Source organism: Capra hircus, chromosome 10 (assembly GCF_001704415.2).
Source record: "Capra hircus breed San Clemente chromosome 10, ASM170441v1, whole genome shotgun sequence".
Taxonomy (NCBI): domain Eukaryota; kingdom Metazoa; phylum Chordata; class Mammalia; order Artiodactyla; family Bovidae; genus Capra; species Capra hircus.
In genome coordinates this window covers 16,305,720-16,321,423 of record NC_030817.1, presented here as the reverse complement: position 1 = coordinate 16,321,423, position 15,704 = coordinate 16,305,720, and the positions used below count along the sequence as shown (strand labels likewise).

The following is a 15,704-nucleotide window of genomic DNA, read 5'->3' as shown; positions in this document are numbered from 1 at the left end:
AACAAACAGGATTCACCCACAAACACTGAAACTCTCGTATGTTCACCTGAGAATGCCCGGGGCCCACATTTTTCAAATGTTTTGAAAAAATGTGTATAAGGATAATGCTCATTATGAAAAAATCTAGAAGATACAAAAAAGCATACACCAAAGGATGACCATTAACTTAGCCTAGAATTAGTTAATCCCAAGCACCAGCCCCAGAGAACTACTATTACTCCATGTATACATATGTAATCACTGAGATGTTTGGTTAGTATAATTTGTATCATCTTTTATTATCTGAGTAATATCAGATGAAGTTTTCAGTGAGTCGATTGTCTTTAAAGGTTAACCAGCTTTCATTTAATATTTGAAAACTCCACCATACACGTTAAAGGTCTCCTTCCTGCCTGCCGGCCTCACCTCCAGAGTCAAACACTATCATGATCATGGACCTCCCCCAACTGATCTCACTGTGTCATTTCCTCCCTGGGGTCCACACTGAGAGGAAGGGCTTTTCAGAGTTCACAGAATCTCCTGGACAGAGAACCTGGTGTTCCTGGAAAGGTGAGAAAGGTGTTCCTTTGAAGCTGTGGTTGAGAACAGGAAAGAACATCCTCAGACAGCCTTGAAGTTTCGAATTATAATGTGCTCAGCTCCAAATTCTTGTGTTTGTAGCAGGTGAGTGTAGCAGGTGAGGGCCTGGTCCTTGCAGAGATCCTGGAGTTAGGACCTTTCTTTGCTTTACATTATACTAGCAAGCACTGACCATTGCTCACTGAGTAAAGAACTGAAAAATCTTATCCAAATTGTGGTTTGTGGTTGCCCAATCCTTGAGCAAACAGCTATGGTTGCCAAGATTAAAAAAAAAAAATCTCTCGCCTTGATTTCTTTCCCCAGATAGAAGGGAAGGTGAACAGGTCAGACAATAATTGAGAGGTTCCCAGTGGGTGGGGGAAGTTGGCCAGGACTATTTCCGGAAAGGAAGAAGCAAGGCTCTGAAGTCTGGACTGGAGATTTATCTGGGTGGAGCGGGAAGACCTTTGATGTTTGAGAGAGTAAACCTCATTTCCAAAGCTGCTTCTAACTGGAAACCATCTCCTGACCTTTCAGGAGCATTCACATGGAGGCTGGGGGTGAAGATGGTGCTTCAGCTGGGGGACCAATTTAAGCAGACAGCTGGTTAAACTGATCTGGCCCCCAGAGAACTGAACAGCAGTCAGTGCAGTGAAATGGACTATACCAGCTGTACTGAAACTAGAACATAAGGAGAATGGTTTTCCCACTGTCCCTCCCCGGTCCTTCCTATCAGAGGCCCAGTCCTGCAGGAGTGTGTGTTAATCCTCTGGTTTCTCAGGAGGCAGATGTCTGATTCACACTCTGAAAACTAGGGAGGGACTCGAGGTCTCTGCAATAGGAGCAGCTCCTTCCCTTACTCAGGGAGTGTTTATTGGCAGCAGGTGCCAGGCTCTGTGCTCAGCATGGGCAGCCCAGCCCTTTCCCCGGGAGGCGCTCTGGGGCTGAGTCCTCATCTGGGCCCACTAATCCCAGAGCCTCAGCTCTCACTTCCTTTCTGTCCACTGGTTACTATGGGATTTTTCAGTGCTCTGCCCTTTGGTATTGCCATTTTTTACAGGACTCCTTTATCCTTGAGCACTGCCTGGAAAGTCCAATGATCGCAGCTGTCCAAAGGTCATTAAGAAAAAGTAATCAAAGGGCCAGCCCCTCAGCCACAGGCAGTGAGATGCAGCTTCAAGAGAGGAGACTCTAGAGAATTTAATCAAATAATTAATATCTCCATTTGGAGTCTGAGCCCCTTCTCAGATGAGGGAGTCAGCGCTTATCCATGTGGCAGCTCTGCAGGAGTAGGACCAGGGGACTTGCAATGATCTCTGTTTTTTTCCTTTCAGTGTTCAAAGAGAAGCCTAAACATCCCCCCAGCAGGGCCCAGTCCCTGAGTTATGCCTTGGCGTCTACTGATGCTTCATACTTAAGTTCCATCATCCGATTCTTCAAAAACCTCAACTTTGTGCTGCTAGTCATCACCTATGGTATGATGCACGTGTGTCTGGGGTGTACTGGAACTGGGCATTTGAGACAAGAGACCTGAGGTTTCTGTGTATCTTACTGTTTCCAGATTCCAAATGTATATGTAAAGTCATCGTTTAGGGTTAAGCAGAAGAGCCAGCTGTGCCTCAGAGGCTTCCCTGTTCCTTTAAGTTTACCTAGGAAACCATCCCTGTCAAGTCACCCAGAAACGTGCCTGCTGATCCTCCAAGTCTCATCCCAGTATGTCTGCTATAAAGCAGTATTAGAAAGAAAGTGAAGTCGCTCAGTTGTGTCCTACTAGGCTTAGCCTCAGTCATAGCCTACCAGGCTTCTCCGTCCATGGGATTTTCCAGGCAAGAGAGCTTGAATGGGTTGCCATTTCCTTTTCCAGGGGATCTTCCTGACCCAGGGATTGAACCCGGGTCTCCTGCATTGCAGGCAGACGCTTTACCCTCTGAGCCACCAGGGAAGACCTAAAGCAGTATCAGGTGACCGTTTATTGTGCTATTCTTAGTACATCTTTTAGTAAGTGTTAGTCGCTCAGTTGTGCCCAACTCTGCGACCCCATGGACTGCAGCTCACCAGGCTTCTCTGTCCATGAGATTTTCCAGGCAATGGTACTGGAGTGGGTTGCCATTTCCTTCTCCAGGGGATCTTCCCAATCCAGGGATCGAACCCAGGTCGCCTGCACTGCAGGCAGATGCTTTACCGACTGAGCTACAAGGGGTACCCTTGTGGCTCAGAGGGTAAAGCATATGCCTGCAACGCGGGAGACCCAGGTTCGATCTCTGAGTTGGGAAGATCTCCTGGAGAAGGAAATGGCAACCCACTCCAGTATTCTTGCCTGGAGAATCCCATGGATGGAGGAGCCTGGTAGGCTACAGTCCATGGGGTCGCAAAGAGTTGGACATGACTGAGCGACTTCACTTTCTTAGTACATCTTTGGAGAAGGAAATGGCAACCCACTCCAGTACTCTTGCCTGGAAAATCCCATGGTTGGAGGAGCCTGGTGGGCTACAGTCCATGGGGTCGCAAAGAGTCAGACAGGATAAGTCATTTCCAGATCTCTTTTCCCACAAAGTAGGAACTCCCTGAGAGTAGAGATTGATGTCTTTTTACCTGTATAATTCATCAGCAGTAGGAGGTATTGCAGCCTGGAGTAGGTACTCCAACAGTTGTTAGATGGGTGAGTGAATGAGCGTATGGACGGATGTTTACATGAGTCTTACTATGTGAATCACGCCCCAGCCAATCCTTCATCTTCTAACTTGGCTTCTTTTCTACCTGAATGGAAGACAACATCCACATTTCATGTAATTTTCTTGGCTTTGGTAAGATAAATGTCCATCTTTCTGCTGGCATATCGGCTCACCTTTCCAGCAAGGTGTTTGTAGCATCTTCTTTCTAATGATTAATGGTGATGTTGTCCTAGGCCTGGGCTAGGACACAACCTCAGGGCATTCCATTAAAGGTGTCTTTACAGATCCACACAACTCTACTGCTATCCACTCTGCCCATTTAACCCTCCCATTTGGTGGGATTAAAATAATGAAAGTATATCATGCTCAATAACCAGAAGAAAAAAGATGTGAGATTGGTTTGACATGACTTACTCTTAGTGAAATCCCAGCTGGCTATTGTTCAGTCGCTCAGTCGTGTCCAACCCCACGGACTGCAGCATGCTAGGCTTCTCTGTCCTTCACTGTCTCCTGGAGCCTGCTCAAACTCATGTCCATCGAGTCGGTGATGCCATCCAACCATTTCATCCTCTGTCATCCCCTTCGCCTCCTCCTTCCCAGCATCAGGGTCTTTTCCAATGACTTGGCTATACCGTTAGGTTTTCTCTAGGCTCCGAAACCATGTGTCTTTCAACAATATAACATTTACTATGTGCCAAGATTTTTTTGTTTAACTCCCACCACACCAGTGTGTGGTAAGTGGTATCATTTTTCCCATTTTAACAGATGAGGAAACAAACTCAGAGAGGTTAGGTAATACCTCAAGAACACACAGCTTTTAAAGAGCAGAGCCAGGAATCAAACACAGATTTGTCAGACTCCAAAGCCTGATTCATGATTGCCTGTACTCCGTCCTTGAATTTTGCCAGGGAATGGCAACCCACTCCAGTACTCTTGCCTGGAAAATCCCATGGACAGAGGAGCCAGGTCGGCTACAGTCTGTGGGGTCTCGAAGAGTTGGGCATGACTGAGCGACTTCACTTTCACTTTGCACTCTCATGCTTTGGAGAAGGAAATGGCAACCCACTCCAGGGTTCTTGCCTGGAGAATCCCAGGGACGGGGGAGCCTGGTAGGCTGCTGTCTGTGGGGTCCCACAGGGTCGGACACGACTGAAGCAACTTAACATTTTAAGCTTATCAACACCCTTTACCTGAATTAAAGTGTTTACCTGCTGAGGCATTAGCTAAAAGGTGGTATCATCAGTAGAGAGGCCCCCCTGGTTTCCAGGCATGTGAATCGGTTAGGTGAACAGCCCCAGGAATCCATGTCAGTCTTCAGGATCTGTGGTCTCCAGTCCTCCTCTCTCCACCTGCTCGATTCTGAGTGTGTCTCTGCATTCATTCACAAAACAAAGTTTCTAATTCTCAGGGTGGCCAACTAAAGATAAAAATGGTGATAAAGTGATTAAAATGGTGATAAAGTGGAGTTGCTCACCACTGAGAGATATTCAAGTGTAGGTGGAACCAACCACTTAGTGGGGATATTGTGGGGAATATCAGCCTATAGATGGGTGGTGAAACATGATAGTGAAACTTTGGCCACCTGATGTGAAGAACTGACTCATTAGAAGAGACTCTGATGCTGGGAGAGATTGAAGGTGGGAGAATAGGACAACAGAGGATGAGATGGTTGCATGGCATCACTAATTCAACGGACATGGGTTTGGGTGAACTCTGGGAGTTGGTGATGGACAGGGAGGCCTGGCGTGCTGCAGGCCATGGGGTCACAAAGAGTCGGACACGACTGAGCAATTGAAGTGAACTGAACTGAAATGTGATGATCTTTTGGTTCCCTTCCAGACTCAGGATTCCATGCTTCTAAGAAGTTTTCCCTTTTCCCTAGAATTAAACATCTTGAGTGCATCAGCCCTTGACCACTATAAACCTTACTGTGTCTGACAACAGGGCATTTGAGACCTACCGTGGAATTCTAGGGCAGATAACCACTTAATAAGTATCTTCTGTGAGTGAGGATGGTAATGGTGGTATTAACCAGGCAGTGGCCTCATTCCAGAGGTTTCAGTCTTCAGCGCTAGAGGCTGTTGGCAGGGCCAGGTCACTGACCCGTGAAAGTAAGAAATAACACAATGTACGAGGAGCAGCACTGTTTGATATGGGCTTGGCTCTGGGCCATGCTGCGGGGCAAAGCGACTTCTTTTCCTTCCATCTTGCACAGCTGGTTACATCTATGGTCTTCAGTCTGGCAGAATGGTGTTAATTCTGTGGTTCTGGATACTCTTCCTTATCTATCTGGTTAAATGATAACACAGAGAAAAAAATGGGTTAACACTTCTGGGATGGTGGAGTGAGGACTGTAGATCTTCTGATCCTCCATGAAAATGAAAACACTGGCAGAGATTATCAGCATCACTTATTTCAGGGTTCTTGACTAAAGGCTTAACCCAACGAGCAGCTGTTCAAGGCAAATGGCTAAATAATGGTAAAGTAGCAAGCTTTGTGTTTTAACTTGTCCTATTCCAATCCTCCCCTCCAGGCTTTGTGGTAGCCTTGAAAACCAGCTTCCCAGACATGATAGCTGTGAAAACTCGCAACCTCACAGCTGCTGGAGGGGGCCAGACAATTTTGGAGGTCCCCCCTCCCCAACAAAGTCCCATCCCTAGCTCACTGTTTATTTGACTTCTGTTTCACTGGAAAGGCTCCATTCAGAGGATTTGCCTATATTTGACTTGATTCTGAGTTTTCTCAGTGGGAAAGCGCTATGTCTAGGGTATTTATTAAAAGCAGTCACTATTTAACATCACATCTGTCTGAGGTTACAATACCGGTTGGGGTCATCAAGAGGCTGGCCAAAGATCTTGAAAGGAAAATCTGGAGAATGAGATAACCAGGGGGCTTTGGAAACCTCTGACATATTCTTAGCAGTCTAGAAATCTGCATGCCCAGAGTTGTGCACATGCCCAGAAAGACCCAGGGAAGTGCTAAAGTCTCGCCTCTGGCTGCACATGAAGCTCTGTGTAAGAGGAAAGTGAAGGCTAGGGCAGAGTTGGTACCACCTTGCTGAAGCATCACAGGCGAATCCCAATGAATACAAAGAGGTCCTCAGCAAAGTGGGGAGACTTATGGGCTTACGGTAAATCTCTGTCTAATGATTAGCCCTAAACTAAGTTAGTAGGGCAGAAACCAGTGGTTGCACATGACAAAGGACACAGATGTTATAAAATGAGTCCAAACAGCAACGGCAACATATTTGGGGGAAGGAGAAGAATCTCATTTGTAGGGATGACATTATATTAAAAATGTCCAGTTGAAAAAAAAAAAAGAATTTCTTAACATTTTTCTCAAAAGCCTGGGGCAATCCCAGTGAGAAGGAGTTGAACTAATCTGGTGGTTTGCACACATTTCGTTATAGTCAGAAAAGTGGGTGAAGTCATTCAGTCGTGTCCGACTCTTTGCGATCTCATGGACTGTATCCTACCAGGCTCCTCCGTCCATGGAATTTTCCAGGCAAGAGTACTGGGGTGGGTTGCCATTTCCTTCTCCAGGGGATCTTCCCGACCCAGGGATCGAACCCAGGTCTCCCACATTGCAGAAAAACACAAGCCTTATTTTCTTGATAGAGAGTTGGACTTGGTGACAGGGCTCTCTGCTAACTAGGAAATGATTCTTAGGCTTGATCACAGACTTGGGAAAAAATGTTATCGAGCCATTACTGTATGTCAGGCACCGTGTAAAGTGCTTTATATGCATTATCTCATTTAATCTTCAAAAGAAATCCATGACTTAGGTGTTTTACTGCTCCATTTTATACCTAAGGAAACTGAGGCTCTGATTTAATTCCTCGCCTGTGATTAAACAATAGTAAGCAAGAGAGCTTAGTATAAACTGTCTGTCTGAGACCAAAGCCTGTCTTCCTAACCACACCACTTTGTCTCCCCATGCAGAAGGAAGCATCTTGGAGACAGAACTGGGGGTCTGTTTTCAACCTCAGTTCCCTGAGTGGCCTCTGGATCTGTCTGACAGGGGTGGTGGTGATGGATTGTCCTTCCTCAGATTCAGTCCTCAGACCCTTTCCCTGGGGCTTGCTTTCCTTGAAGATGAGGATTTGGAGTTCTGGGGGTTAGAAGCAGGACCTGCCTCCACTGACCAGCCATCTTTGGGACATGGGGATGATGAGGTTTCAATCTTAATGTGTCTTTCTGAGGGTTACAGGTCATGTAAAGGCAGTGTTTGACACTCAGTCTGCCTGAGAATCCCTGCTTTCTTCTCCTATAATCTTTGCTCCAAATTGTAAAGGCACACACAACCAAAAAACAAAAAGACCCTCTACACATTCGATAAATGCTGTGAGACCGCCCAGAATCCCGCAGGTTAAGCTTTGAAAAGGGACATGGTTCATACTTCAATTATACGCATGTATAACCGTTTAGTGTAGGGCTTCCCAGGTAGCTCAGTGGTAAAGAATCTGCCTGCCAATACAGGAGATGCAGGAAACTCGGATTTGATCCCGGCGTCGGGAGGATCTCCTGGAGTACCCTGGGGTAAGAAATGGCAATGTACTCCAGTATTTTTGTCCAGAAAATTCCATGGACAGAGGAGCCTGGTGGGCTACAGTCCACGGGGTCATAAAGAGTCGGGCACAACTGAGCGACTGAGGACACACGTCACTGTATGATACACAATGTTTATATTTTCCTCTGAATTATAAACTCTTAGGACTGTGTCGCTGGGAATCAAGCAGTTGATAAGAGTTTCATGGACAAATGTGCTGGATCTGGGTGCACGTGTCTTGGAGTAATAGCCTTGAGTGATGGGCCAGTGAATTCAGAGCTGGTACATAAGGGATATAAGGTCTGAGTTTTTGGTGTCAGCTCTGCTAATGACTGAGTGTACCACCTTCACCCATCCTGGGCTTCTCCTTTGTCTCTCTAAGAACCGCCCCTCAGAAAAGAATAACCTTTGCTTCCCATTTGAGCTCCCTGAAACTCAAGCTATGCTTGTGAAGAATCTGCAGGGTTGGGCATCTGAACTCACAGCCTCAACCTGTGTCCGAGGACACCTGTCCTTGAGGCCCTCAAGGCCTTTACATCACCCTACACGGGCCTCGGAGGAGCTGTGTCCCCTCAAGATGCTGGCAAGATGCTGGGTGGTAGCAAATCCTTCTGGGAGTCCCTGGAGCTTTGCTAAGGTCAAGCTGGCCCTTTAAACCAAAGTTTACTCCAGGTTCAGGAGGACAAAAGGGAAATGAGCAGAGTTCCCAGAACCCAGAGATGAGATCTGGGATCAGAGTTTCCCACTCTTGCCTGATGGTAGAGTCCCCTGGGTTGTGGGTGGTGTGTGCCTGGATTCCCTGCCTCTCTTCTGGAAAGACAGATTCAGAGAGTCTGCGAGGGCCTGGGAATCTGCCTTTGCAAGCATTCCAGGAGATTCTAGCATGCAGCAGAGTTGAGAACCTCTAATGTGGGTGTGTAAGTGGTGATTCTTGGGGTTTTAAAGCCCCTTCCCCTCCCAGCTGCCTCCATGTGAACTCCAGCCTCTCAGAGCCTGGGCCTGCTCTGTGATCTTCTTGTGCCCAAGACCATTTAGTCACCTTTTCAGGGAGTTTAAGAGATGCCTGGGGGGTTTTCTTGTTGTTAAAATGCAGATTCCTAGCTTCAATCTAGAAGAATCAGATTAAGTAGGTCCTGGGTAGAGCTCAGAAATCTGCATTTTAAATATCTGAGGCCTTCTAATGCCAGTGATCTCTAGACTGCCATTTGAATAATTTAGTCCTGACACAAGACAGAAACTCAGAGTCCCTTCTGCTTTCCTACAGCCCAGCCCCTCAGGGACCCGTACTTCTCCCAGGTGGCTGATACAGGCATGACCTGGCCTTTCAGGGGCGATCACATTTCACTGACCTGGCAGGCTTACATTGTTAAGGGACAATCACACCCAAATATAACACAGTCACCCGCATTCCTGTGAGAGGTAGTCATGCACAGGACAGCATGAATTTCATTCTCGCCCTTCAGTGTGGATGCCGGACACCTTGGTTCGGTCAGTGGAATGGAAAGAAAGTGAAGTCACTCAGTTGTGACCCCGTGAATTGTAGCCTATCAGGCTTTTCCACCCATGGGATTTTCCAGGCAAGAGTACTGGAGCGGGTTGCCATTTCCTTCTCCAGGGGATCTTCCCCTCCCAGGGATTGCAGGCAGAAGCTTCTACCGTCTGAGCCAGCAGGGACATCAGTGGAGTAGACTCGTGCCATTTAACTGTATCTGGCAACCTTTGGCAATATGGGGAGCGCCATCGAGATTCAAAAGGGACTCGAAATTTCTAATGCCTTTAAGGTTGGAGTGTAGAAAGTGAAGTTGCTCAGTCGTGTCCGACTCTTTGCGACCCCATGGACTGCAGCCTATCAGGCTCCTCCGTCCATGGGATTTTCCAAGCAAGAATACTAGAGTGAGTGGGTTGCCGTTTCCTTCTCCAGGAGATCTTCCCAACCCAGGGATCGAACCCAGGTCTCCTGCATTGTAGGCAGACGCCTTACCATCTGAGCCACCAGGGAGGTCCAAATGGAGTGTAGAAAGAATTGGAAATAATGGCAGCCTTCCAGGGGGAACCCCTGCTCCCCTCCACACCCTCCCTGCCTTAGCCCTGACCCCTTCTCCTGTCTGGCTGGGAGCCGGGGATAGTTATTGGTAGATCACACTAGTCTAGCCAAGCCAGTGGGTCTTATACTGGAGCTTTATCGGGATTACCTGGAGGACTTGTTCAAAGACCGCCCAAAGCCCCACTCCCAGTTTCTACAGCAGGAGGTCTGGGTGGGGTCAATATTTGCATCTCTAACAAGCTCTGGGGGTTGTTGATCTGGAAGAGATTTTCCTAAACCTTTGAGCCTCACAAAGCTGCTTGCCCTCCTGGATCAGCCCCTCTGCACTGTGTCTGTATCTGTGTTTGGGTCACAAAAGTGCTGGTGTTTAGGGTTTTTTGCTCCCAGTCCTCTTGGATAACTTCTCAGTTGCCTGGGGATTCTGCCCTCCTTGTTCAGCCCAGGTGGGCCCAAGCTGAACTTGACCTGGCGTGTGCCCTGCCCCCTGGCCTTGTTAAACTGAGGGGCAGGAAGGGGGCTGGTTTCATCCTCCTTGCACAACCCCACCCCACCCACCCACCCCCCTCCCGCCATTTCAGGAATGTGTCTCCTTGTGGGTTCTCTTGACCTGGGAATGGAATTTCCAGGTGGCTGGGTGTGTGGTAAGAAGGTGAGGTGTAGGTGTGCTTGTTATTTAAGAAGTTGCTGAGAGCCTGAGTTTGGCATCTGTATTGATATTTGATGACATGTCTGGGCCGCTGACTGTGGCACTGAGCTCAGCCTTGTTGCATCCCTGATGTGACCTGCTCAGAGAGTCTGGGCATGAAACAACCAGTGAGCTGAGCTGGGGGAATCCTTGAGGATCAGTTCCGTAAGGATATAAAATCGAGTGTTTAAGATAGAAGACCTGGCACCCTGCAGTCTGGGTTCGAATGCAGCCCTGCCTTTTACTGTTGCAGGAAGGGGGACCCCTTCCAGGGTCCGAACTGGGCTCTTGTCTAACACTTGGAAATGAATTGTCTGAGGAGACGCATGTACTGACAAAGCAAGAGATTTTATTGGGAAAGGGCACCCGGGTGGAGAGCAGCAGGGTAAGGGAACCCAGAACTGCTCTGCCGCATGGCTCGCAGTCTCGGGTTTTATGGTGATAGCATTAGTTTCCAGGTGGTCTTTGGCCAATCATTCTAATTCAGAGTCTTTCCTGGTGGCACACGCATTGCTCAGCCAAGATGGATTCTGGGAAGTGGACGGACACACAGTATCTCCTTTCGACCTTTCCTGAACTCTTCTGGTTGGTGGCTTATTAGTTCCATATTCCTTACCAGGACCTCCTGTCATAAAACAACCCATGCAATTGGTTACTATGGTGCCTGGCCAGGGTGGGCAGTTTCAATCAGTGTGCTTCCCCTAACATTACCACCCATGTGATGGTGTGGAGGGCAAACCAAACCCCTCCATTTTGCAGGAGAATGTGACCTTTGCTTAACTTGGTATCTCATTCCTCTGGGAACGTGATCAAGAAAGGAAGCCAACTGCAGTTAGGTGGCTTTACTTCTGATGAAAATAACTGCAAGTGGGCTGGGCGATCTACTCACCCTTGTTGGGAGGCCCTTCGTTGTCCTTCTCTGAGCACAGTGACTCTCTCCACTGGCCTGTCCTTTATGGGGATCCTGGCAACTATGCCTGTGCATGAGTTACAAACAATAGCGGCTCCTGGGAGGGGTTGAGGCAGGGTGGGGGCCATGCCCACGTTTCCCTGCACTGAGCCATCAGTTTGGGAGCGAAAGAGAATGGCTTCTGAGTGGCTCTGTGGCCTGGGGTCCTGTGGACCCGCTCCAGTGAAGAGGGGCGCCCGAGGCTGCCATCCCTGGGTACTGTGTCCTGTCTTACGTCCTTCTAAATGGACCTAATGCCAGGTGTGCCTGTGGCAGTCATGTGAGCCTCAAACTTAGCTGAAGTTAAAAAGGTCCCTGGTGGGTCTTCCAGAATGACTTCTGTATTTCTTTTTTAAATGTGTGTGCATTTTCCTTATCTATAAAATGGGAATGAGGATATGTTAGCTACTTTCTGGGATTGTTATGAGGACGGTAAGTTGTTTGGAGAAGTGCCTAGCACAGAAGAGTGTGCTGTTGCCATCAGCACCAGCAGCATCACCAGCAGCCATCACCATCGATTCCTGAGGCTGCCCTGCCTGGGCACCGTGTCCCGTCTTCCGTCCTTTTTAGTAGACCCAGTGCCAGGTGTGCCAGTGGTGGTCATGTGAGCCTCACCAGCATCACCACCATTTCAATTTCACCATCGTCACCATGCCCATCACCATCACCACACTCCCGCCATCACCACCGTCGTCATCATAACATCACCACCATCGCCACCACCATCGTCACCGTCATTGTTATTATGAAAGGAGGGCAGGAGGTCCTTCTCCTTTGGATTCATTTTTAGTCTCATATTAGCTATGAAGTCACTGTACGGCTTTGAACAAAATGACTTCATCCTCTGAAGAAATTGATTCTTACAGAATGTTCTAAGTATTCCATTTATTTGTTGGATAAATTGATGAATTAGGAGAGTCATCTAAATGTTCTTTAGGGTCCTTTCTGGTTTCAAATATAAGACTTTGTGTGGTGTTGAATCTGCGAAGAGAAGTTGGAGAGATGTGAAAACAGGTGAGAATGGGAGTGTTGTCAGGGGACAGAGGTCTGGAGCATTCTGGAGGGGGCATAGGTCATCAGGAGGAGGTGGAAGGTGTCCAGTAGTTTCACTGAGCCCTTAGGCCAGGCCGGCGCTTAAGAGGGATGTAGATGGATCTGACCTAGGAGTAATGTATACTTCCTGGAGACTGTGTTTTTAGGACAGGATAAAGGGATGAGAGGGCAATGGTGTGTGGCTACAAAGAGGTTAAAATGGTTACCTTGGGTTGTTCTGGAGTATTTCTTCTTCTCTGAGGTCACCACCTTCAGCGGCAACAAGGATGAGAATGTCCTTCCTCTCTCACCACTGGAGGGAGAGCCAGCAATGGCCCCCCAGGACAGCGACCCTAATGCTCTGTTTCCCCTGCTTCCTTCAGGTCTGAACGCTGGTGCTTTTTATGCCTTGTCCACTCTGCTGACTCGCATGGTGATCTCCCACTACCCGGTAAGGGCATTCCCTAAGCTGATCAGTCCCAGAGAGGAGGAGGTTTCTAGTGTCTGGACAGGTGCTGGGGAGGTGGTGTGGTGTGAGCTCCAGGATTTGGACGGAGGCGGTCTTAGCCCCAGGTCTGGTGGTTCTCAGCGGTGTGAGAGCTGGTTAGCATTGCTGAGCTCTCATTCTCTTTTCTGCAAAAGAAGTCTAGTTATTTATTGAAAGATTAATTTAATTTTATATTTTTAAAAGACTGATTTTAGAATTAGTAGATCATAAGATTTATATGTGTAAATAGCATAATGCCTGGCAACTTAGTAGGTAAACGTATATACACATAGAATCACCTATGAAATCAATTAAGTTGTGAAATGTGGGCAAGATTTAATTTTAAAGTCTTAGTTGCTCAACGGAAAACAGGTTGCAAATGTCTCCAGAACTAGGGAGGATTAAATACTGGGAACTGGACACTGAGTATCCTGGAGTTGGGATGTCAGGCCCAATCCTCTTTCGGAAGGTCAAGGGTCTCAGCTTGGGAACGGTGGGCCACCATGGGTGAGTGAGTGTTCCAGTGTTGGAGGTTGACAGGTCTGAGTTTAAATCCTGCCTCTGCACTTAATAAAGGCCTCATGACCTTCAGCTGGTAGGCTAATTTCAGTGTGCCTTGATATCTTCATCTGTAAAATGGGGAGTATTGATTCTTAACCTCCTGGTGGGCAATCAGAAGAATTAAATGAAATGATGATATAAAATCCTCAGCATGGTGTCTGGCTCTTAATAAACACACAAACATATGTAATGTCATCTTACCTCTAAAACAGTGATAACTGGAAAAAAAAAAAGCTTAAGTATGAAATGTTTGGAAATACATATTTCAGTTTTTCCATCTGTGAAATGGGAATAATGATAAAGGGCTGCTATGAGGATTATGTTTTTGAAAAATCTACCTAAAAGTGGTTTCCAAGGATAGAATTTGTTTTCCCCCAGCATCCAGTATCATGCACCCACACCCAGGGTTATATTATATTATATTAGGAGGAGCAATTATTCTAGGATTTCCTCCCCTAGAATTACTGGCAGCGTTTTACAGCTTGTCTTGTTCTGCTGCTTTCTGAAAATTGGCTGTAGTGGCACCCCAGTTGCTTGCCTTTACCCCTTTGCCTCCTGGTGACTGCGCCCCATCAGATGTCTTGTTCCATCCTTGAGTGATCCTTGGGGCTATGGTTTCCCCAGGGGGAAGAAGTGAATGCTGGAAGAATCGGCCTGACCATCGTCCTTGCAGGAATGCTTGGGGCTGTGATCTCAGGCATCTGGCTGGATAGGACAAAAACCTACAAGTAAGTGACTCTTCCCCTTGGACTGAATTGGAGACCCATGTTTTGAAATGACATGTTCATTAGGAACGTGGCTGCAAGGATGTGATTGCAGTAGCTGGGGTCTGAGTGGTCAAGGAGACAGTTCAGATGTATCTTCTCTGGGGATGAGGAGGTGGTTCCATTGCCAAATTCCCATGGCTTGCTCATGGACCCCCTGGGGTTAACCAGGGTGCTCTGTGCTTCCAACAGTTTTCAGTGTATTAGTTTGCAATTGCTTCCATGTCATTGGTAAATATTGTGATATGGTTTAGTCCCGATTGCGCAGTGCATTTCTAAGAGCCACTAAGATTTTAGTGGATTGCAGGCTAATCCAGGATGCTTACTAAAAATACAGATCCCTGGGCCCCATTCCTCATGGATGTCAATTCAGTAGGGGAGTCTGCATTTAGAAATCAACCCAGATGCCTTGATTCAGTCGCCAACCTTGGAGAAAGTGCTCTGAAAACAGAGGCTCAACTTGTGTCTGTCCCGGGCTCCACATCCACTGGGTGCTCAGTTAATGCTGCTCTGTGAGGCAGCTGCCTGGGCTGTCCTGCGCTGGGCAGGGCAGTATTCTGGGCTGCTTTGTCAAGGCCTCCAAAGTTCCCAGTGTCTGGAGGCGACAGACAGCGGCAGACCTGTTCTCTGCACACAAACCCGCTTCTGTGAGGCTCTGGTCCGACCAGGGCTCCCTCTGGCTGCCCTCATCAAAGGCCAATTGAGGCCCTCCCTGGGGATGTGGCTGCCTGGCTGGACAAAAGGAGGAGCCCGGCTGGATCTAATTACCTCTGGTGGAGCTGGGCTACTGCCTCGTTTCTGCCATATGCCAATTGCTTGCTTCAAGTAGTAAGGACTGGACACTGCAGAGTCTAGCTGACACGGTTCCTAGTGTCATTTGATCAGCATCCTGCAATCAGCCGGGACATTCTTCTTTCTGCTCCACTACTTGGGCAGAGAAAGGGTGGGGGAGCTCTGTCTTCTGGGCATTTTGGTGCCTGTTCCTTCTCCCCGAGGATCCCAGATGTGTCCCCTTTGGTTTGGGGACAGGAAATTGGATGGTCAGGTCCATTTATGTCTGGCTGAGGCTACAGATAGTTTTGCAGACAGGCTAGTGGTTTAAGATGGAGAAGGCAATGGTGACCCACTCCAGTACTCTTGCCTGGAAAATCCCATGGGTGGAGGAGCCTGATAGGCTGCAGTCCATTCTGGTCGCTAAGAGTCGGACACGACTGAGCGACTTCCCTTTCACTCTTCACTTTCATGCATTGGAGAAGGACATGGCAACCCACTCCAGTGTTCTTGCCTGGAGAATCCCAGGGACTGAGGAGCCTGGTAGGCTGCCATCTCTGGGGTCGCACAGAGTCGGACACGACTGAAGCGACTTAGCAGCAGCAGCAGCAGCAGCAGTGGTTTAAGAAGAAG

General features: G+C 47.9%; 1 protein-coding gene across 2 annotated transcripts in view; it reads left to right on the top strand.

Moving 5' to 3' along the window:
- LOC102188506 (feline leukemia virus subgroup C receptor-related protein 2) overlaps positions 1–15,704 on the top strand; it is a 120,299-nt gene that overhangs the window by 30,409 nt on the left and 74,186 nt on the right. For both annotated transcript variants that reach the window (XM_018053951.1, XM_018053950.1), the window contains exons 3-5: positions 1,893–2,033; positions 12,872–12,939; positions 14,161–14,264. In XM_018053951.1, coding sequence (XP_017909440.1) covers positions 1,893–2,033; positions 12,872–12,939; positions 14,161–14,264 — 313 coding nt within the window. The remainder of the gene's footprint in view (positions 1–1,892; positions 2,034–12,871; positions 12,940–14,160; positions 14,265–15,704) is intronic.